At 38.1% G+C, this 21,333-nt stretch overlaps 1 protein-coding gene and 5 long non-coding RNA genes across 7 annotated transcripts; all 6 read left to right on the forward strand.

The window, feature by feature from the left end:
• The first annotated feature begins 660 nt into the window (after nt 1-660).
• Nucleotides 661-1,980, forward strand: LOC125558985. The gene is made up of 2 exons (XM_048720655.1): nt 661-1,209; nt 1,534-1,980. The coding sequence occupies exons 1-2, from the start codon at nt 699-701 to the stop codon at nt 1,944-1,946; spliced, it is 924 nt and encodes a 307-aa protein (XP_048576612.1). The 5' UTR covers nt 661-698; the 3' UTR covers nt 1,947-1,980.
• A 3,618-nt stretch (nt 1,981-5,598) lies between these two features.
• Nucleotides 5,599-6,112, forward strand: LOC125558987. Its single transcript, XR_007306224.1, has 2 exons — nt 5,599-5,818; nt 6,004-6,112. It is a non-coding gene; the product is annotated as an uncharacterized LOC125558987 (long non-coding RNA).
• A 920-nt stretch (nt 6,113-7,032) lies between these two features.
• LOC125558992 lies at nt 7,033-7,900 on the forward strand. The gene is made up of 4 exons (XR_007306229.1): nt 7,033-7,249; nt 7,521-7,549; nt 7,723-7,758; nt 7,869-7,900. It is a non-coding gene; the product is annotated as an uncharacterized LOC125558992 (long non-coding RNA).
• Nucleotides 7,901-8,691: 791 nt separating this feature from the next.
• LOC125559154 lies at nt 8,692-9,528 on the forward strand. Its single transcript, XR_007306385.1, has 2 exons — nt 8,692-9,233; nt 9,420-9,528. It is a non-coding gene; the product is annotated as an uncharacterized LOC125559154 (long non-coding RNA).
• A 2,786-nt stretch (nt 9,529-12,314) lies between these two features.
• Nucleotides 12,315-12,944, forward strand: LOC125558925. The gene is made up of 2 exons (XR_007306159.1): nt 12,315-12,647; nt 12,836-12,944. It is a non-coding gene; the product is annotated as an uncharacterized LOC125558925 (long non-coding RNA).
• A 4,018-nt stretch (nt 12,945-16,962) lies between these two features.
• On the forward strand, nt 16,963-19,564 carry LOC125558926. 2 transcript variants are annotated; one of them, XR_007306161.1, is made up of 6 exons: nt 16,963-17,040; nt 17,528-17,581; nt 17,939-18,515; nt 18,626-18,695; nt 19,049-19,156; nt 19,420-19,564. It is a non-coding gene; the product is annotated as an uncharacterized LOC125558926 (long non-coding RNA). The 2 variants fall into 2 exon arrangements; XR_007306160.1 differs by lacking the exon at nt 17,528-17,581.
• Nucleotides 19,565-21,333: the final 1,769 nt, after the last annotated feature.

Below are 21,333 nucleotides of genomic sequence, written 5' to 3' on the forward strand. Positions count from 1 at the left end.
GTAAGTTATTACATTTGTGTGTCCAGGTAAAAAACGGTCCCTTTAACACTCATCATTTACTACTCAGTACAGCACTGAATAGAAGATCATAAAAAAAGTATAACTACCTTCGATGTTTCAGTATAGGCATCCAATCTAGATACCAATACTTAGAGGTTTTAAAAATTGGGTAACATAAGACAAATCTGATCAGGAGCTGCAAAAAATATTTGTTTATTTATTTACTAATATTTTCCCAGGTAAATCCCTTCAGCAAAGCTGATATAAATAGGTGACATGGATAACAAAATTATAAGGGAAAAGAAAAATGTATCCACTTCCATTGACATTTGGGGCTAAACATGATTTTTTTTCAGTGACAGGAAAGGATTATTAGGGAACTTAAGCACCGGGCGTTTTATCGACAACGGCGACGCCAGGGCCGAGAGGGCCTGTGGGCGAGCTCCCCCGTTGCTCCCGCCAAAATCAAAACATTAAGCCGAAGGAAAACACAACTCGCGACGGGAACGGAAGATTTTTACGCTAGACGTATAAAAAATCGACAAAATGTCTTCCTTCCCAGGAATACGAGATCTTTTGCTAGTGGCATACGACAATGGGGCACTCAGTGATGAAGAATTCTTGGTTTTATGGGAAGACAACCGCTCAAAAAGCCGTATTTTCCCTACGATTTCTACGAGAGATTTGACCTGGAAACCATGAACGAAGACGAGTGCATTGCCGAGTTTAGAATGCGAAAACAAGACATACCGATAGTAGTTGACGCTCTACAACTACCAGCCACTATTCAGTGTTCACAAAGAACAATCTGCGATGCAGATGAAGCTCTGTGTATGCTCCTAAGGCGTTTTTGCTATCCTTGTCGATATTCTGATCTGATCGGCCGGTTTGGTAGACCTGTGCCAGAGCTGTGCATGATAACAAACACCTTGATGGACTATATATTTGACAATCATTGCCATCGAATTTCGCAATGGAATTATGATATACTCAATCCACCGATGTTACAAGAATATGCTGATGCAATTTTTGCCAAGGGAGCCCCATTAAGCAACTGTTTTGGCTTTGTAGACGGAACGGTGCGACCAATATCGCGTCCAGGCCAAAACCAAAGAATTGTATATAATGGTCATAAAAGAGTGCACTCTTTAAAGTTTCAGTCAGTGGCGCTGCCTAACGGCCTTATCGGACACATGTATGGCCCAGTCGGTAAGTAAACTCAGCTGTTTTATCTTGAGACTACTTGTTGTGTTTTTATTTATAGACCTCACCCACCAGAAACAAAAGAGCAAGACATCTAAAAACATCATTACCCCCGAGGATTTTTTCTTAGCTAATCTGATGAGTACATTTGATACACCTCAAACAGAATAGGTGAAGTGCTCACGAAACGAATTGAAGTGTTCCATTGAACAGGGAGAGCGACCTGGGGAGAGGGGTAGAGACTTTTCTAACCATCTAAACTTACAATAATTAAAAATTGACTCCTGTCATGTGCATTTTTCATATCTACTTTTAAAACTTTTCTTTCAGAGGGCAAAAGACATGATGCATTTATGCTGATGGAATCCAATATTTTGCTTGAAGTAGAAAACAATGCATTCTCCCCTACTGGTCAGGCGATGTGTATGTATGGGGACCCTGCGTACCCATTGAGGGTACACCTTCAAACCCCTTTCCGTAATGGAGTTTTGACCCCCATGATTGAAGAGTACAACTCAAGAATGAGCTCAGTACGGTCGTCAGTAGAATGGTTGTTTGGAGAAATCATCAACGACTTCAAATTCTTGGACTTCAAAAAGAACCTGAAACTTAACCTTAGTTGTGTTGGAAAAATGTACCTTGTTTGTGCATTTCTTGAGAATGTAATAACCTGCTTGTATGGAAACACTACTTCAGAGTTCTTTGGTCTTGACCCTCCCTCAATATACTACTACTTAAATTAAAACACCTCAGTGGGAGATTACAGCTAAGTTTTTTGGCAGCAACAAAAATACCTATTACATCAAGGTGCACTTTGCTGGATAGACAATAACTGTAACAATAACAATTATTTATAGCCAGATCCTTTTGTTCTTCAGCAGCAAAATAAATTAATATTGATACTTTAACTGTAATCACCAACAGCCTAGAACCCATCTGACTACACCCATATGCTATGATTAGAATATTGGCCATCTTTGGACAGTAGTTTGGGCTAGCTAAATGTAGTCTTGTTTGAAAATAGATAGGTGCAGGCCAGGGGTGCACCAGGGGTGTTTGAAAAGCATTTGAAGCTGAATTGTTTTAAAGCTGGCTATGCTATTCTATGCAACTTGAATTTACAAAACAATGTATGAGGTAATACCCTCTCGTGCAGCGCAGATCCTTTCAAACCAAAAATATCTCTCAAAATGTAATAGCCTTTTCCATTTAAAGAAATATTAAATAAAAAAGAATCATGGAGTTTTGAGGGATAATTATAAAAAGTTTGTATCAAAAAATGCTTTTGTTTATTTTCACCATAATACATACATTCATACTGATTCAATCCGATAAATTGATAATCCTATAAATAATTTGATCATCCTACTAATTTGTTTTCCTGATTGAATCAGTATTTCAGTGAATAGCCTAGGTGTTACGAATCAAACAATAGTCATACAAATATAAAACAACAGCTTTTATATCTTATTGTCAATCTGAAATTGGCTCTTTGACATAGTAACAAACTGGCATGGACCTGGACTCAGTCATGCATTGAGTCCATGCATTTCAAATAACCCAACATGGATTCCTTTTTTTAGTACACAGTAACAATATAAACGATAAAAGTAAGAGAAATGTAAACAGTCATGCAGTATTAAAGGACGGTAAAACGATAGTAAAAGGTCTGAAGTTGTGCTTACTTTTCACTCATTTTTTGCAACATTAGCACAAGTGCTTGGGTTAATTGCATTTGGCCTTCTGATTGCTTTCTGAGTAGCTCCATTTAAAGACTTTGCTGCCTGGCTTGCTCCGTTCGGGACTGTTGTTCAGCTTTGGCCTTTTCACGTAAAAACTAAACAACCTCTCCTCCACTCCGCCTACTCTTTTTACCCCCCGAAGTAGAAGCTTCGTCACTTTCGCCGTCTGCTTTAGCTTTCCTTTTTCCACCGCCCATTCTCTGCATCGCCTTTTTGCGTACATCCTCGGCGGCTGCCTTGTCCTCTGTCTTCTTGTTGTTGGCTGTCTGGCTTTCTTCTTTCTCGCATAGTTCTTCGATAAGACTGTCCTTTTCTGAAAGCTCACAATTAATACCACTCGCCATTTCTTCTGCCCTTATACGCTTCTTGAATTTGGTTTGAAGAAGGGTCCATCGATCACGGACGGCTCTCTTGTCTTTCAGCAGAAATTTTTGATTTTCTATCGAGTTTAGCGTTTCTTGGATGTTTACCCAAACCTTTCCACGATCAGGACTCCCTTTTTTGTAGCTGAAAAGCTCACTAACAGCCATTTCTCGGAGTAGCAAATTGTCGTGGTCGTCGGTCCACTCCATGGCTCTGATATATGAATGAAAATCATAAATTATTTTTAAAACAAAGCCCTCAAAACTAACCGAAAAAACACACTCACTGCTGTTTCTTTGATGACGCTTCCATGTGCGGCCTAGAGTCGAAAAAATGTGAGAATCCGATCAAAAAGTGCCGTTAGAGATTCTAAAATTGAAGCTTACATAGTAAACAGTGACACAGGAGTGTTTTGTTAAGAAATTACAAGTTTGAAAGGCAAAATAAAGCAAAACTATACTCACGTTTTCGACACAACGTCAAAATAGCTACTCACGTCGGCGCGAAGCAACGACGGCAAGTCATTTCACCCGGCAACGTGGACCGGAAGTTGAACTCACTTCCGGCTGCCGTCGCCTTCGCCAAAACGCCCGGTGTTTAAGTTCCCTATTGCTGCCGGGGAGGAGGCTGAAGCTGCACTTTTACGAAGAAGAGAGAACATGTAAACCAGTTAATTAAACATTCGGCAGATTACTGCGAGTCGATGCTTTTTTATATAATCTCCCCAAAGGAGCTGTCAGTGACTTTAAACTCTAAATTAAAATAATTGGGCATCCCTTCGAATAGATGCTTCAATTAATGTGTTAGGCTGCCTTTTATGCTGAAGTATCTAAATTTTCTGAGTTGTGAATTGTAGGACCCTTTCGCATTGTCTTTCTTTTATTCTCATAAGTGTGTTTTATAATTTGATAACTCTTTTATTTTAATTACAGAGACCGAAGACATGTTCGAGAGGAGCAGGGTAGGGAATACCTAGAAAGTCTCAGAATGGACCAATTAAACGTGGGAAATATTTAAAAAGAATATCGAACAATATTCAATGTAGAACCGTCCGGTATGTTAACATTGGGATATACACATAGTCATCATTTCTGTTTATTTATTATAAATAATTTTTATTTTGCTTTTTTACAGGATAGGGAAAGACAACGTTTGTTAGAAATTGAAGAGGTACGTGACATTTAATAGCTTGGAACAATTTTTAACAGTTTTACTAAACATTCATATATTTTTTTAAATGTCGTTTTTATGTGTACAAAAAAAACATTGCATTATTGCAGAGACAGAAAAAATAGACGTGACCAGCAAGACAGAGAGTACGAAGAAGGGTTAAGAAGAGATCAAGAGAGGGTAAGCAGTTCATGGACAAGCATCCTCGGGGACCCTGGACGTCACGGAGATCGACACACAGGGAGCTCTTTTTTCTCGCGCGCTCCTATTTGAAAAGAATGACATCTAAAATTATATGCGAATGTTGTCTTATTCTCTTATCCAAGAAAAATATATTACGAAATTGTGCATCAAGCAAGTCAGTTCGCCGAGCGGTTTTTACGGCATGACGTCATAGGAGAAGCTCCCTGGCAGCATTTGTAGAAAGTCGATGCATTTTAACTCGATTTGTTTTCGGCACCAACATTAGACCAAGAATATGTCAGGATTAAACGTTAAAATTGAAACTATTTATGATTTTTGTCTACATTTTAGGACCTACAACACCTCGTCGGTGCTGAAGGCGAAGGCAACATTAGAGTCCGTCTCCGTGGAAGGGACACAACCTTCCAAAGACGTTTCACTGCTTCCGATACAAACGAGGTGATTACAACAATTACACCAAGTTTAATCGCATTCTTAGACTTATTAATTTATATAGATTCCACAGTTAGTTATGGATTCAAAATTTCAATTATGAATTAAATATTTTGGACACGAGTTATCAGAATCAATAAACCAAATCATTGCACATGTATTATTTTTCAAATTGAAAAAAGATGTCTCCACAGCATTCTGTCTCCACTGTACCGATATAGGGAGAGTATTGTTCAACCACAAACTAATTGGAATTGTTTTATCTGTAGCTCTTGTATCAAGTGGCCATTGCCAACCTGCGCGAGAGGAATATCACCATCCGAAATGCCAGTGGAAGAATCATTGAAAGAAATGACGATCCTATTGACGTTGTAGACGCAACGACACTAATGGTCTTTCATGACTTGGGTATACTAGGAGCAAGAATGGATGAGAAAAAAGGAATAAATGGAATCATTTTATCAAATTTCCAACTTTACGTTTTGACCTTCCCCCTAAGAACCTGTCTAGGCTAAAAATAGGTTCTTATTACCAGTTTATGTTTGTATTCTTAATACCGCAAAAATCTCAAAATACTAAAATTTACCGATTTCATTAACAGGGCGGACACTACCAGGCCACCTTTTCCGACCTTTGTTTGGTAGTGTTGTGCCCAACCCTTGCTGGAGACCCAGAAGTAAGGGCCACTATTGACTTAAGCAATGGTAAGTCTAGTACATTTAAAAAGCATTCTTGAATTCAGAATATCTATTAAACCCTGTCGATTTTCTGAGCTCGATGGATAACGTGGATATCGTAGAACGGTCACGAAGTGAAAGTAGTGAGGGTTGGCTTAAATATATAACTCATGTACATTTTTAATTATTTTACTTGTTTTTTTTTTTTACAGTTACCCAGGATCGCATACAAGCTGCTGTAGCAGAGGCTGAGGCGAGACTGGCCCTTACAACCGAATCAATGTGAGTTTTGTTGATTGTCTTGAATCACCATCACCATCCGAAATGCCAGTGGAAGAATCATTGAAAGAAATGACGATCCTATTGACGTTGTAGACGTCCTCACTGTAACTTCAAAACCATCTTGTTTGTGTTGCCTGCCGATCAAATTGCACCAGCGAGTGCGACGCCAAGCAGGAGTCGAAGGAAACTTAAAGAAATGCAAGCCAGTTTCCGGGTCATAAAATGAATTTGAGCAGCCTTTAACTGCACACTGCTTTCCTTTTCTTTTTAAAGTTGGAGAAACTTCGTTTGAATCATCCATATAATTATCTAGAAGGCCCAAAATCGACTTTTGAAGAGTTCTTAGCGAAACGTGCAACACAGCTAGAAATCAAGATGGCGTCTGTGTTTTCGAGACAACTCTCGCCTCGTTTTCGTGTTCGCGTCCAAGATGGCGGCGGGGACTGTGAACAGGACTATTGCATTATGCTTGTAAAACAATAACTTCAATTACAAAATGGGTCAGCTCAGTCTACCACCTGTGGGGAGTTTTGACGTATGGCGAATCCTCGCCGTTATGACGTATCATGCTCACGTGTTACAATCAGACCAGTTTGTTGTCGTTGTCACTCTTGAACTTTCAAGGAAGCGAAACAGACTTACTGTCTCTTTCGACAACGTTTTTTCAAGAAGTTTTCAAGAACTATTCAAGGATTTCTCAAGAATTTGATTCCAAGAATAATCAGGAACAAGATTGGATTGTGGGAAGATTGTAAGTTATTACATTTGTGTGTCCAGGTAAAAAACGGTCCCTTTAACACTCATCATTTACTACTCAGTACAGCACTGAATAGAAGATCATAAAAAAAGTATAACTACCTTCGATGTTTCAGTATAGGCATCCAATCTAGATACCAATACTTAGAGGTTTTATAAATTGGGTAACATAAGACAAATCTGATCAGAAGCTGCAAAAAATATTTGTTTATTTATTTACTAATATTTTCCCAGGTAAATCCCTTCAGCAAAGCTGATATAAATAGGTGACATGGATAACAAAATTATAAGGGAAAAGAAAAATGTATCCCCTTCCATTGACATTTGGGGCTAAACATGATTTTTTTTTCAGTGACAGGAAAGGATTATTGCTGCCGGGGAGGAGGCTGAAGCTGCACTTTTACGAAGAAGAGAGAACATGTAAACCAGTTAATTAAACATTCGGCAGATTACTGCGAGTCGATGATTTTTTATATAATCTCCCCAAAGGAGCTGTCAGTGACTTTAAACTCTAAATTAAAATAATTGGGCATCCCTTCGAATAGATGCTTCAATTAATGTGTTAGGCTGCCTTTTATGCTGAAGTATCTAAATTTTCTGAGTTGTGAATTGTGGGACCCTTTCACATTGTCTTTTTTTTATTCTCATAAGTGTGTTTTATAATTTGATAACTCTTTTATTTTAATTACAGAGACCGAAGAAATGTTCGAGAGGAGCAGGGTAGGGAATACCTAGAAAGTCTCAGAATGGACCAATTAAACGTGGGAAATATTTAAAAAGAATATCGAACAATATTCAATGTAGAACGGTCCGGTATGTTAACATTGGGATATACACATAGTCATCATTTCTGTTGATTTATTATAAATAATTTCTATTTTGCTTTTTTACAGGATAGGGAAAGACAACGTTTGTTAGAAATTGAAGAGGTACGTGACATGTAATAGCTTGGAACAATTTTTAACAGTTTTACTAAACATTCACATATTTTTTTAAATGTCGTTTTTATGTGTACAAAAAAAACATTGCATTATTGCAGAGACAGAAAAAATAGACGTGACCAGCAAGACAGAGAGTACAAGGAAGGGTTAAGAAGAGATCAAGAGAGGGTAAGCAGTTCATGGACAAGCATCCTCGGGGACCCTGGACGTCACGGAGATCGACACACAGGGAGCTCTTTTTTCTCGCGCGCTCCTATTTGAAAAGAATGACATCTAAAATTATATGCGAATGTTGTCTTATTCTCTTATCCAAGAAAAATATATTACGAAATTGTGCATCAAGCAAGTCAGTTCGCCGAGCGGTTTTTACGGCATGACGTCATAGGAGAAGCTCCCTGGCAGCATTTGTAGAAGGTCGATGCATTTTAACTCGATTTGTTTTCGCCACCAACATCAGACCAAGAATATGTAAGGATTAAACGTTAAAATTGAAACTATTTATGATTTCTGTCTACATTTTAGGACCTACAACACCTCGTCGGTGCTGAAGGCGAAGGCAACATTAGAGTCCGTCTCCATGGAAGGGACACAACCTTCCAAAGACGTTTCACTGCTTCCGATACAAACGAGGTGATTACAACAATTACACCAAGTTCAATCGCATTCTTAGACTTATTAATTTATATAGATTCCACAGTTAGTTATGGATTCAAAATTTCAATTATGAATTAAATATTTTGGACACGAGTTATCAGAATCAATAAACCAAATCATTGCACATGTATTATTTTTCAAATTGAAAAAAGATGTCTCCACAGCATTCTGTCTCCACTGTACCGATATAGGGAGAGTATTGTTCAACCACAAATTAATTGGAATTGTTTTATCTGCAGCTCTTGTATCAAGTGGCCATTGCCAACCTGCGCGAGAGGAATATCACCATCCGAAATGCCAGTGGAAGAATCATTGAAAGAAATGACGATCCTATTGACGTTGTAGACGCAACGACACTAATGGTCTTTCATGACTTGGGTATACTAGGAGCAAGAATGGATGAGAAAAAAGGAATAAATGGAATCATTTTATCAAATTTCCAACTTTGTTTACCATGGTCGCGCGAGGTAAAAAAAGTTGCCCTCTGCTGTGGACTAGTTGTACATCCCCTCCTCTCCTGATTTCGAGCACCTGAATTCTTTTGTAGGGGGTTACACCACAGATGGGCCCCCCAGATGACATTCGTTTTGACCTTCCGCCTAAGAACCTGTCTAGGCTAAAAATAGGTTCTTATTACCAGTTTATGTTTGTATTCTTAATACCGCAAAAATCTCAAAATACTAAAATTTACCGATTTCATTAACAGGGCGGACACTACCAGGCCACCTTTTCCGACCTTTGTTTGGTAGTGTTGTGCCCAACCCTTGCTGGAGACCCAGAAGTAAGGGCCACTATTGACTTAAGCAATGGTAAGTCTAGTACATTTAAAAAACATTCTTGAATTCAGAATATCTATTAAACCCTGTCGATTTTCTGAGCTCGATGGATAACGTGGATATCGTAGAACGGTCACGAAGTGAAAGTAGTGAGGGTTGGCTTAAATATATAACTCATGTACATTTTTAATTATTTTACTTGTTTTTTTTTTTTTACAGTTACCCAGGATCGCATACAAGCTGCTGTAGCAGAGGCTGAGGCGAGACTGGCCCTTACAACCGAATCAATGTGAGTTTTGTTGATTGTCTTGAATCACCATCACCATCCGTAATGCCAGTGGAAGAATCATTGAAAGAAATGACGATCCTATTGACGTTGTAGACGTCCTCACTGTAACTTCAAAACCATCTCGTTTGTGTTGCCTGCCGATCAAATTGCACCAGCGAGTGCGACGCCAAGCAGGAGTCGAAGGAAACTTAAAGAAATGCAAGCCAGTTTCCGGGTCATAAAATGAATTTGAGCAGCCTTTAACTGCACACTGCTTTCCTTTTCTTTTTAAAGTTGGAGAAACTTCGTTTGAATCATCCATATAATTATCTAGAAGGCCCAAAATCGACTTTTGAAGAGTTCTTAGCGAAACGTGCAACACAGCTAGAAATCAAGATGGCGTCTGTGTTTTCGAGACAACTCTCGCCTCGTTTTCGTGTTCGCGTCCAAGATGGCGGCGGGGACTGTGAATAGGACTATTGCATTATGCTTGTAAAACAATAACTTCAATTACAAAATGGGTCAGCTCAGTCTACCACCTGTGGGGAGTTTTGACGTATGGCGAATCCTCGCCGTTATGACGTATCATGCTCACGTGTTACAATCAGATCAGTTTGTTGTCGTTGTCACTCTTGAACTTTCAAGGAAGCGAAACAGACTTACTGTCTCTTTCGACAACGTTTTTTCAAGAAGTTTTCAAGAACTATTCAAGGATTTCTCAAGAATTTGATTCCAAGAATAATCAGGAACAAGATTGGATTGTGGGAAGATTGTAAGTTATTACATTTGTGTGTCCAGGTAAAAAACGGTCCCTTTAACACTCATCATTTACTACTCAGTACAGCACTGAATAGAAGATCATAAAAAAAGTATAACTACCTTCGATGTTTCAGTATAGGCATCCAATCTAGATACCAATACTTAGAGGTTTTAAAAATTGGGTAACATAAGACAAATCTGATCAGGAGCTGCAAAAAATATTTGTTTATTTATTTACTAATATTTTCCCAGGTAAATCCCTTCAGCAAAGCTGATATAAATAGGTGACATGGATAACAAAATTATAAGGGAAAAGAAAAATGTATCCCCTTCCATTGACATTTGGGGCTAAACATGATTTTTTTTTCAGTGACAGGAAAGGATTATTGCTGCCGGGGAGGAGGCTGAAGCTGCACTTTTACGAAGAAGAGAGAACATGTAAACCAGTTAATTAAACATTCGGCAGATTACTGCGAGTCGATGCTTTTTTATATAATCTCCCCAAAGGAGCTGTCAGTGACTTTAAACTCTAAATTAAAATAATTGGGCATCCCTTCGAATAGATGCTTCAATTAATGTGTTAGGCTGCCTTTTATGCTGAAGTATCTAAATTTTCTGAGTTGTGAATTGTTGGACCCTTTCACATTGTCTTTCTTTTATTCTCATAAGTGTGTTTTATAATTTGATAACTCTTTTATTTTAATTACAGAGACCGAAGAAATGTTCGAGAGGAGCAGGGTAGGGAATACCTAGAAAGTCTCAGAATGGACCAATTAAACGTGGGAAATATTTAAAAAGAATATCGAACAATATTCAATGTAGAACGGTCCGGTATGTTAACATTGGGATATACACATAGTCATCATTTCTGTTTATTTATTATAAATAATTTCTATTTTGCTTTTTTACAGGATAGGAAAAGACAACGTTTGTTAGAAATTGAAGAGGTACGTGACATGTAATAGCTTGGAACAATTTTTAACAGTTTTACTAAACATTCACATATTTTTTTAAATGTCGTTTTTATGTGTACAAAAAAAACATTGCATTATTGCAGAGACAGAAAAAATAGACGTGACCAGCAAGACAGAGAGTACAAAGAAGGGTTAAGAAGAGATCAAGAGAGGGTAAGCAGTTCATGGACAAGCATCCTCGGGGACCCTGGACGTCACGGAGATCGACACACAGGGAGCTCTTTTTTCTCGCGCGCTCCTATTTGAAAAGAATGACATCTAAAATTATATGCGAATGTTGTCTTATTCTCTTATCCAAGAAAAATATATTACGAAATTGTGCATCAAGCAAGTCAGTTCGCCGAGCGGTTTTTACGGCATGACGTCATAGGAGAAGCTCCCTGGCAGCATTTGTAGAAGGTCGATGCATTTTAACTCGATTTGTTTTCGCCACCAACATCAGACCAAGAATATGTAAGGATTAAACGTTAAAATTGAAACTATTTATGATTTCTGTCTACATTTTAGGACCTACAACACCTCGTCGGTGATGAAGGCGAACGCAACATTAGAGTCCGTCTCCATGGAAGGGACACAACCTTCCAAAGACGTTTCACTGCTTCCGATACAAACGAGGTGATTACAACAATTACACCAAGTTCAATCGCATTCTTAGACTTATTAATTTATATAGATTCCACAGTTAGTTATGGATTCAAAATTTCAATTATGAATTAAATATTTTGGACACGAGTTATCAGAATCAATAAACCAAATCATTGCACATGTATTATTTTTCAAATTGAAAAAAGATGTCTCCACAGCATTCTGTCTCCACTGTACCGATATAGGGAGAGTATTGTTCAACCACAAATTAATTGGAATTGTTTTATCTGCAGCTCTTGCATCAAGTTGCCATTGCCAACCTGCGCGAGAGGAATATCACCATCCGAAATGCCAGTGGAAGAATCATTGAAAGAAATGACGATCCTATTGACGTTGTAGACGCAACGACACTAATGGTCTTTCATGACTTGGGTATACTAGGAGCAAGAATGGATGAGAAAAAAGGAATAAATGGAATCATTTTATCAAATTTCCAACTTTGTTTACCATGCGCGCGAGTTAAAAAAAGTTGCCCTCTGCTGTGGACTAGTTGTACATCCCCTCCTCTCCTGATTTCGAGCACCTGAATTCTTTTGTAGGGGGTTACACCACAGATGGGCCCCCCAGATGACATTCGTTTTGACCTTCCGCCTAAGAACCTGTCTAGGCTAAAAATAGGTTCTTATTACCAGTTTATGTTTGTATTCTTAATACCGCAAAAATCTCAAAATACTAAAATTTACCGATTTCATTAACAGGGCGGACACTACCAGGCCACCTTTTCCGACCTTTGTTTGGTAGTGTTGTGCCCAACCCTTGCTGGAGACCCAGAAGTAAGGGCCACTATTGACTTAAGCAATGGTAAGTCTAGTACATTTAATAAACATTCTTGAATTCAGAATATCTATTAAACCCTGTCGATTTTCTGAGCTCGATGGATAACGTGGATATCGTAGAACGGTCACGAAGTGAAAGTAGTGAGGGTTGGCTTAAATATATAACTCGTGTACATTTTTAATTATTTTACTTGTTTTTTTTTTTTTTTACAGTTACCCAGGATCGCATACAAGCTGCTGTAGCAGAGGCTGAGGCGAGACTGGCCCTTACAACCGAATCAATGTGAGTTTTGTTGATTGTCTTGAATCACCATCACCATCCGAAATGCCAGTGGAAGAATCATTGAAAGAAATGACGATCCTATTGACGTTGTAGACGTCCTCACTGTAACTTCAAAACCATCTCGTTTGTGTTGCCTGCCGATCAAATTGTACCAGCGAGTGCGACGCCAAGCAGGAGTCGAAGGAAACTTAAAGAAATGCAAGCCAGTTTCCGGGTCATAAAATGAATTTGAGCAGCCTTTAACTGCACACTGCTTTCCTTTGCTTTTTAAAGTTGGAGAAACTTCGTTTGAATCATCCATATAATTATCTAGAAGGCCCAAAATCGACTTTTGAAGAGTTCTTAGCGATACGTGCAACACAGCTAGAAATCAAGATGGCGTCTATGTTTTCGAGACAACTCTCGCCTCGTTTTCGTGTTCGCGTCCAAGATGGCGGCGGGGACTGTGAATAGGACTATTGCATTATGCTTGTAAAACAATAATTTCAATTACAAAATGGGTCAGCTCAGTCTACCACCTGTGGGGAGTTTTGACGTATGGCGAATCCTCGCCGTTATGACGTATCATGCTCACGTGTTACAATCAGATCAGTTTGTTGTCGTTGTCACTCTTGAACTTTCAAGGAAGCGAAACAGACTTACTGTCTCTTTCGACAACGTTTTTTCAAGAAGTTTTCAAGAACTATTCAAGGATTTCTCAAGAATTTGATTCCAAGAATAATCAGGAACAAGATTGGATTGTGGGAAGATTGTGCCGGTTGAAGTTAACTTACAAATCTGAATTTGACGTTGAGTTCATCTTAACGGTAAACAACAAATCTTTACCAGGCTCAACGTACAATCAAGGGACAATCAAAATAATCCTTAGGAAATGCTTTCCAATCATTTATTTAAACATTCTGAACACAATCCAAACGACAAATCACGTTAAAAGATCCTTGACAAAAAATAACCGTTAGAGAAAACCGTTTCACCTTTGCGAAATTTTCCATAGTCGGGTTGTAGGTTTTTCTTTTTTAATTTGTCATAGAAACACACAAAAGAAGCCATTGGCAATGGTTATTGAGAACTCTTGACAACGATCCAGCAGAGGTAACTGTCGTCATGCATGGCATCGGCGGCTTAACAGTGCAGAGGTTGAAACGCAAAATCAAAACAAACGGCTTCGAAAAAATGAAAGCCGACATCGTTATTCTAAAATTAGGAACGAACGACATTGGGACCAAGCGGCCGGAGACAATTGGGTCAGAAATTGAGAATTTGACCCGCGAACTTAGGGAAACGTACAATGTTAAAGTTGTTGGTGTCTGTTTGATAATCCCAAGAGCCGATAACATTCATTTTAGGCGCCAAGCAGACATCGTTAATAAATATTTACAGGTAGTGATCAATGATCTCTCGTTTGCTTTTTGTTTAAATCCCCCTCAAAAGGTTTGCTGAGTGATGGGGTCCACCTAAACACCAGGGGACAATATATGCTGTATCGTAGTTACAGAGGTGCTGTAATCAAAGCAATGCAATTACTATGATACGATCCAAAAGTTGCAAGCAAAAACTGTGCAAATGTCATCAAACAAGTGTATATTATTGCAATGAGAGCTTTATATCATTAATTTCAATTTTTTTCATACATAATAATGATCAGTTTTTATAAAATTTATCATATGGGTCTCAAACCCATTTCATAAACATGTGAAAAAAAAAATCCGGCAAGTTTGATAGAGAAGATTATTAACAAAATATTGTGGTTTAACCCATTAAAATTATAATCTTTTTGTATAAAATGTGTATAAATTATTTGTCGGTGTCCTGCATCTGATATGACATAAATAATTATTCTTTAAAGTAGGCACCAGTTGTTATAGTGACAAATGGTTTATTATCTGTCACTGTTTTGTCATTATGTCATTTAATTGTTGAACAAACAAATTTTAGTGACAGCATGACTTGTTACTGTCACAATGTTACAAACAAATGTTTATGGTTTATGTCGTAGGTATATCAAAACCAACACATTTGATTAGGTTAACTCAAGAGACTAGGGACCGATGAAGTGAAGGAAAATTTTAATAGGAAGATGCATGAATGCTTCCCAGGAGTTAGGAAGTTCTCCTTTCAGCAGTTTGTAGAGGGTGCTGAACCAGAAAGTTGAAGTCATGTCTAAAATACAGTCTATTGATGACTTGCGGATCACCAGGATTTTTTTCTTCAAAAATCATGAAATTCAAGGATAGTATTGTAGAAATAGACTTGAAATCCGTGGTATCATTGCACCCCTACATATCGAAATTAAATATTTATATATTCAGACCTTGTTCTCCCGTAATGTTTCAGGCTACAGAGTGGATTTTAATTGTTACAAATACAGTTGTAGATCGTGTTCGTGTTATTATTTTTTTTTGCTTGATTGATGTAAAGGAATATACTATAACTAAATAGCTATTTAAAAAACAAAATAATATATTTTAACTGGTCTATCACTCTATTTAGAGTAATGTGTTGATTTCAAAACAAAACCTAATTGCAATTGATAGTTTGGAAGTTTCAATGTCACTCTTTTGTTTATGCTCATGGAGGTAACACAGTCTAGTGCTTTTATTGATAGCTGAGTCACATCCTCCTGTTATCTTTTGTTGAACTAGACAATTATCACAGTATTCTCGGCAGTTCTGCACATTGACAGCATTTTCTCCAAAGTATGCCAAAAAATATATGTCTACAGCTTGTTTCCAAGCAGTATTTGACAGTGTCATCAAGCTGCCATCTTTTTAGCTGTTTCTGTTCTTCCCTTTCCAACTAAGCAATCGAGTTCATAATTTTGGTTCTGTCCTCAAAGCGATTATAAAGGGTGCATACTGCTGGATCACCATCTCTGCCAGCTCGTCCCGCCTCCTCGTAGTAGTGCTCAACACACTCTGGCATAATGTGAGGAACGACAAACCGGACATTTTTTTAGTCAATACCCAGGCCAAATGCCTTTGTTGCACACATAACATGGGCTCCTTCACTCATCCAAGCAGTTGTGTTACTTTTCAATTTCCTCAAGGGCACTCTCTTCTCTTTAAGCAGGAATGCCAAATTGTTACTCCATTTAGAAGTAATGCAGGAATAGCATAACATTGTCTTTCCAGCTCCTGTGGGCCATTATTTAACACATTGAAAGAAACAGCATTACTACCAATTACCCATGCGTTGTGGGTTGAATTCAGTTAAACGTTAATTGAGTAATTTTGTGAACATAAAATTTAAAGCCTTGGCCATGTTCCTCAATAATCCTCTTGTGTTTTATCAAGTGTGCTCTATGCACTAACAAGTTTTTCAATTGATAGTATGGACCTGGCTTTGATGTTTGCATCTATTCTGTGAGCCGTCTAGCTACACAACAAAGCATACATACTTACCAAAGATACCACAGTTTACGGATGATCGATCCAACGATCCGACGATCGAGTGACACAGGAGTCCCTCCAATAACTCTTAAATGCTTTGCAAGCATTCACGAGTTAAAAATGGCATTTTCTACAAGGTATTTTAATTGACGCCTTCTAGCCACAGAAATTTTCCTTCCAGGTTTTGTTGTTGTTGTTTGTCTGTAAAAAGCATGCATTCTTTTTTATGTTTTAGGTCGAATTAGTCCTATCGTCGAGTTTCAGCAATTTTGGGGAGCTGTAGAGGCATCAACCCTTGTTTGCCAATCTCAGTACTGCCAGTACCCATGGCAGTGTTTTTACTGCAGATTCAATTGCAAACAAGGGTTGGGTTCCTGATCGCCCTCAATTGGGCATCAACAGAAAACAGTTTGCCATGGTAAGGCATAAGATTACCTGAAAAAAAAAAGCTTTCCATCACATCAGTTATTTACAATTGCATATCTCCGTCCTTTTCACTGTACTGCTGTCACCTCTCTTGATTACCTTGATTAGAATGCACGTTTTTCATTCGCCTCCTCTAACATCCAAAGAACTTGGGGAAACAAATGTGTATCGCATCATCATATCAAACTTTTATCATCAACGGGAAGATATAAAAATGAATACTGGTTTTGATGATAAATAATGAGTTTGCATTTTAGAAAGAGGACTTGTCTGGGGTGGGTCCACCTCAGATTCTGACAGGACTTCTGGCTTCTGGGGTGGTATGTATGTTTTTTTCTCAAGGACTGGGGTTTAAACATGGTTATTCCATTCATTCAATCTACTATGCATCAGAGAAGTAGATCTCCACATCTGGGAGTAAATGGTGATTACTAGTCCATCTTTGGTCAATCAAACTCTGACAAAATCGTTTGGATTTATTCAAGAGGTATTCAGCTACATGTAAATGGTGTCTAGAAGAGGGGTGGTGGCGGTTCCCGTAACACAATGTACAGTATTTGGGTATTATTGTGACGTGTACCGTATATTGGTATTGTTATAAATAAATAAATAATTAGGAGCTCGTCAAATAAGATTACAGACTTATCTGTCTCTTTATTACTGGTAATTTGTAATTTGTTTAATTTTTATAGATATATTTTATGTTACATAATATATAGATACACATGCATGTATGTATTTTTATAGGCCCATTTGCACCGTTAATGAGGTTTCATGAGTGTGTTGTAGTGGCTTTACCTGTGGAAGTTGGTGAGCCTTTTACCGATGCACAAGTTCATTGTATCATTGATATGGCTGACGGTAAGTTATTACATTTGTGTGCCCAGGTAAAAAACGGTCCCTTTAACACTTATCATTTACTACTCAGTACAGCACTGAATAGAAGATCATAAAAAAAGTATAACTACCTTCGATGTTTCAGTATAGGCATCCAATCTAGATACCAATACTTAGAGGTTTTATAAATTGGGTAACATAAGACAAATCTGATCAGGAGCTGCAAAAAATATTTGTTTATTTATTTACTAATATTTTCCCAGGTAAATCCCTTCAGCAAAGCTGATATAAATAGGTGACATGGATAACAAAATTATAAGGGAAAAGAAAAATGTATCCCCTTCCATTGACATTTGGGGCTAAACATGTTTTTTTTTTCAGTGACAGGAAAGGATTATTGCTGCCGGGGAGGAGGCTGAAGCTGCACTTTTACGAAGAAGAGAGAACATGTAAACCAGTTAATTAAACATTCGGCAGATTACTGCGAGTCGATGCTTTTTTATATAATCTCCCCAAAGGAGCTGTCAGTGACTTTAAACTCTAAATTAAAATAATTGGGCATCCCTTCGAATAGATGCTTCAATTAATGTGTTAGGCTGCCTTTTATGCTGAAGTATCTAAATTTTCTGAGTTGTGAATTGTAGGACCCTTTCGCATTGTCTTTCTTTTATTCTCATAAGTGTGTTTTATAATTTGATAACTCTTTTATTTTAATTACAGAGACCGAAGAAATGTTCGAGAGGAGCAGGGTAGGGAATACCTAGAAAGTCTCAGAATGGACCAATTAAACGTGGGAAATATTTAAAAAGAATATCGAACAATATTCAATGTAGAACCGTCCGGTATGTTAACATTGGGATATACACATAGTCATCATTTCTGTTTATTTATTATAAATAATTTTTATTTTGCTTTTTTACAGGATAGGGAAAGACAACGTTTGTTAGAAATTGAAGAGGTACGTGACATTTAATAGCTTGGAACAATTTTTAACAGTTTTACTAAACATTCACATATTTTTTTTTAAGTCGTTTTTATGTGTACAAAAAAAACATTGCATTATTGCAGAGACAGAAAAAATAGACGTGACCAGCAAGACAGAGAGTACGAAGAAGGGTTAAGAAGGGATCAAGAGAGGGTAAGCAGTTCATGGACAAGCATCCTCAGGGACCCTGGACGTCACGGAGATCGACACACAGGGAGCTTTTTTTCTCGCGCGCTCCTATTTGCAAAGAATGACATCTAAAATTACATGCGAATGTTGTCTTATTCTCTTATCCAAGAAAAATATATTACGAAATTGTGCATCAAGCAAGTCAGTTCGCCGAGCGGTTTTTACAGCATGACGTCATAGGAGAAGCTCCCTGGCAGCATTTGTAGAAGGTCGATGCATTTTAACTCGATTTGTTTTCGGCACCAACATCAGACCAAGAATATGTAAGGATTAAACCTTAAATTTGAAACTATTTATGATTTCTGTCTACATTTTAGGACCTACAACACCTCGTCGGTGCTGAAGGCGAAGGCAACATTAGAGTCCGTCTCCGTGGAAGGGACACAACCTTCCAAAGACGTTTCACTGCTTCCGATACAAACGAGGTGATTACAACAATTACACCAAGTCCAATCGCATTCTTAGACTTATTAATTTATATAGATTCCACAGTTAGTTATGGATTCAAAATTTCAATTATGAATTAAATATTTTGGACACGAGTTATCAGAATCAATAAACCAAATCATTGCACATGTATTATTTTTCAAATTGAAAAAAGATGTCTCCACAGCATTCTGTCTCCACTGTACCGATATAGGGAGAGTATTGTTCAACCACAAACTAATTGGAATTGTTTTATCTGTAGCTCTTGTATCAAGTGGCCATTGCCAACCTGCGCGAGAGGAATATCACCATCCGAAATGCCAGTGGAAGAATCATTGAAAGAAATGACGATCCTATTGACGTTGTAGACGCAACGACACTAATGGTCTTTCATGACTTGGGTATACAAGGAGCAAGAATGGATGAGATAAAAGGGATAAATGGAATCATTTTATCAAATTTCCAACTTTGTTTACCATGGTCGCGCGAGGTAAAAAAAAGTTGCCCTCTGCTGTGGACTAGTTGTACATCCCCTCCTCTCCTGATTTCGAGCACCTGAATTCTTTTGTAGGGGGTTACACCACAGATGGGCCCCCCAGATGACATTCGTTTTGACCTTCCCCCTAAGAACCTGTCTAGGCTAAAAATAGGTTCTTATTACCAGTTTATGTTTGTATTCTTAATACCGCAAAAATCTCAAAATACTAAAATTTACCGATTTCATTAACAGGGCGGACACTACCAGGCCACCTTTTCCGACCTTTGTTTGGCAGTGTTGTGCCCAACCCTTGCTGGAGACCCAGAAGTAAGGGCCACTATTGACTTAAGCAATGGTAAGTCTAGTACATTTAAAAAACGTTCTTGAATTCAGAATATCTATTAAACCCTGTCGATTTTCTGAGCTCGATGGATAACGTGGATATCGTAGAACGGTCACGAAGTGAAAGTAGTGAGGGTTGGCTTAAATATATAACTCATGTACATTTTTAATTATTTTACTTGTTTTTTGTTTTTTGTTTTTACAGTTACCCAGGATCGCATACAAGCTGCTGTAGCAGAGGCTGAGGCGAGACTGGCCCTTACAACCTAATCAATGTGAGTTTTGTTGATTGTCTTGAATCACCATCACCATCCGAAATGCCAGTGGAAGAATCATTGAAAGAAATGACGATCCTATTGACGTTGTAGACGTCCTCACTGTAACTTCAAAACCATCTCGTTTGTGTTGCCTGCCGATCAAATTGTACCAGCGAGTGCGACGCCAAGCAGGAGTCGAAGGAAACTTAAAGAAATGCAAGCCAGTTTCCGGGTCATAAAATGAATTTGAGCAGCCTTTAACTGCACACTGCTTTCCTTTTCTTTTTAAAGTTGGAGAAACTTCGTTTGAATCATCCATATAATTATCTAGAAGGCCCAAAATCGACTTTTGAAGAGTTCTTAGCGAAACGTGCAACACAGCTAGAAATCAAGATGGCGTCTGTGTTTTCGAGACAACTCTCGCCTCGTTTTCGTGTTCGCGTCCAAGATGGCGGCGGGGACTGTAAATAGGACTATTGCATTATGCTTGTAAAACAATAACTTCAATTACAAAATGGGTCAGCTCAGTCTACCACCTGTGGGGAGTTTTGACGTATGGCGAATCCTCGCCGTTATGACGTATCATGCTCACGTGTTACAATCAGATCAGTTTGTTGTCGTTGTCACTCTTGAACTTTCAAGGAAGCGAAACAGACTTACTGTCTCATTCGACAACGTTTTTTCAAGAAGTTTTCAAGAACTATTCAAGGATTTCTCAAGAATTTGATTCCAAGAATAATCAGGAACAAGATTGGATTGTGGGAAGATTGTGCCGGTTGAAGTTAACTAACAAATCTGAATTTGACGTTGAGTTCATCTTAACGGTAAACAACAAATCTTTACCAGGCTCAACGTACAATCAAGGGACAATCAAAATAATCCTTAGGAAATGCTTTCCAATCATTTATTTAAACATTCTGAACACAATCCAAACGACAAATCACGTTAAAAGATCCTTGACAAAAAATAACCGTTAGAGAAAACCGTTTCACCTTTGCGAAATGTTCCATAGTCGGGTTGTAGGTTTTTCTTTTTTAATTTGTCATAGAAACATTCAAAAGAAGCCATTGGCAATGGTTATTGAGAACTCTTGACTACA

This window comes from Nematostella vectensis, chromosome 13, assembly GCF_932526225.1.
Source record: "Nematostella vectensis chromosome 13, jaNemVect1.1, whole genome shotgun sequence".
Lineage (NCBI taxonomy): Eukaryota > Metazoa > Cnidaria > Anthozoa > Actiniaria > Edwardsiidae > Nematostella > Nematostella vectensis.

Bases quoted from the DNA above. Each gene is read 5' to 3' on its own strand.
- LOC125558985 (XM_048720655.1), top strand. From the start codon at position 699: ATGAACGAAGACGAGTGCATTGCCGAGTTTAGAATGCGAAAACAAGAC. The intron at 1,210-1,533 runs GTAAGTAAACTC...CTTTTCTTTCAG, and splicing joins ACACATGTATGGCCCAGTCG to AGGGCAAAAGACATGATGCA.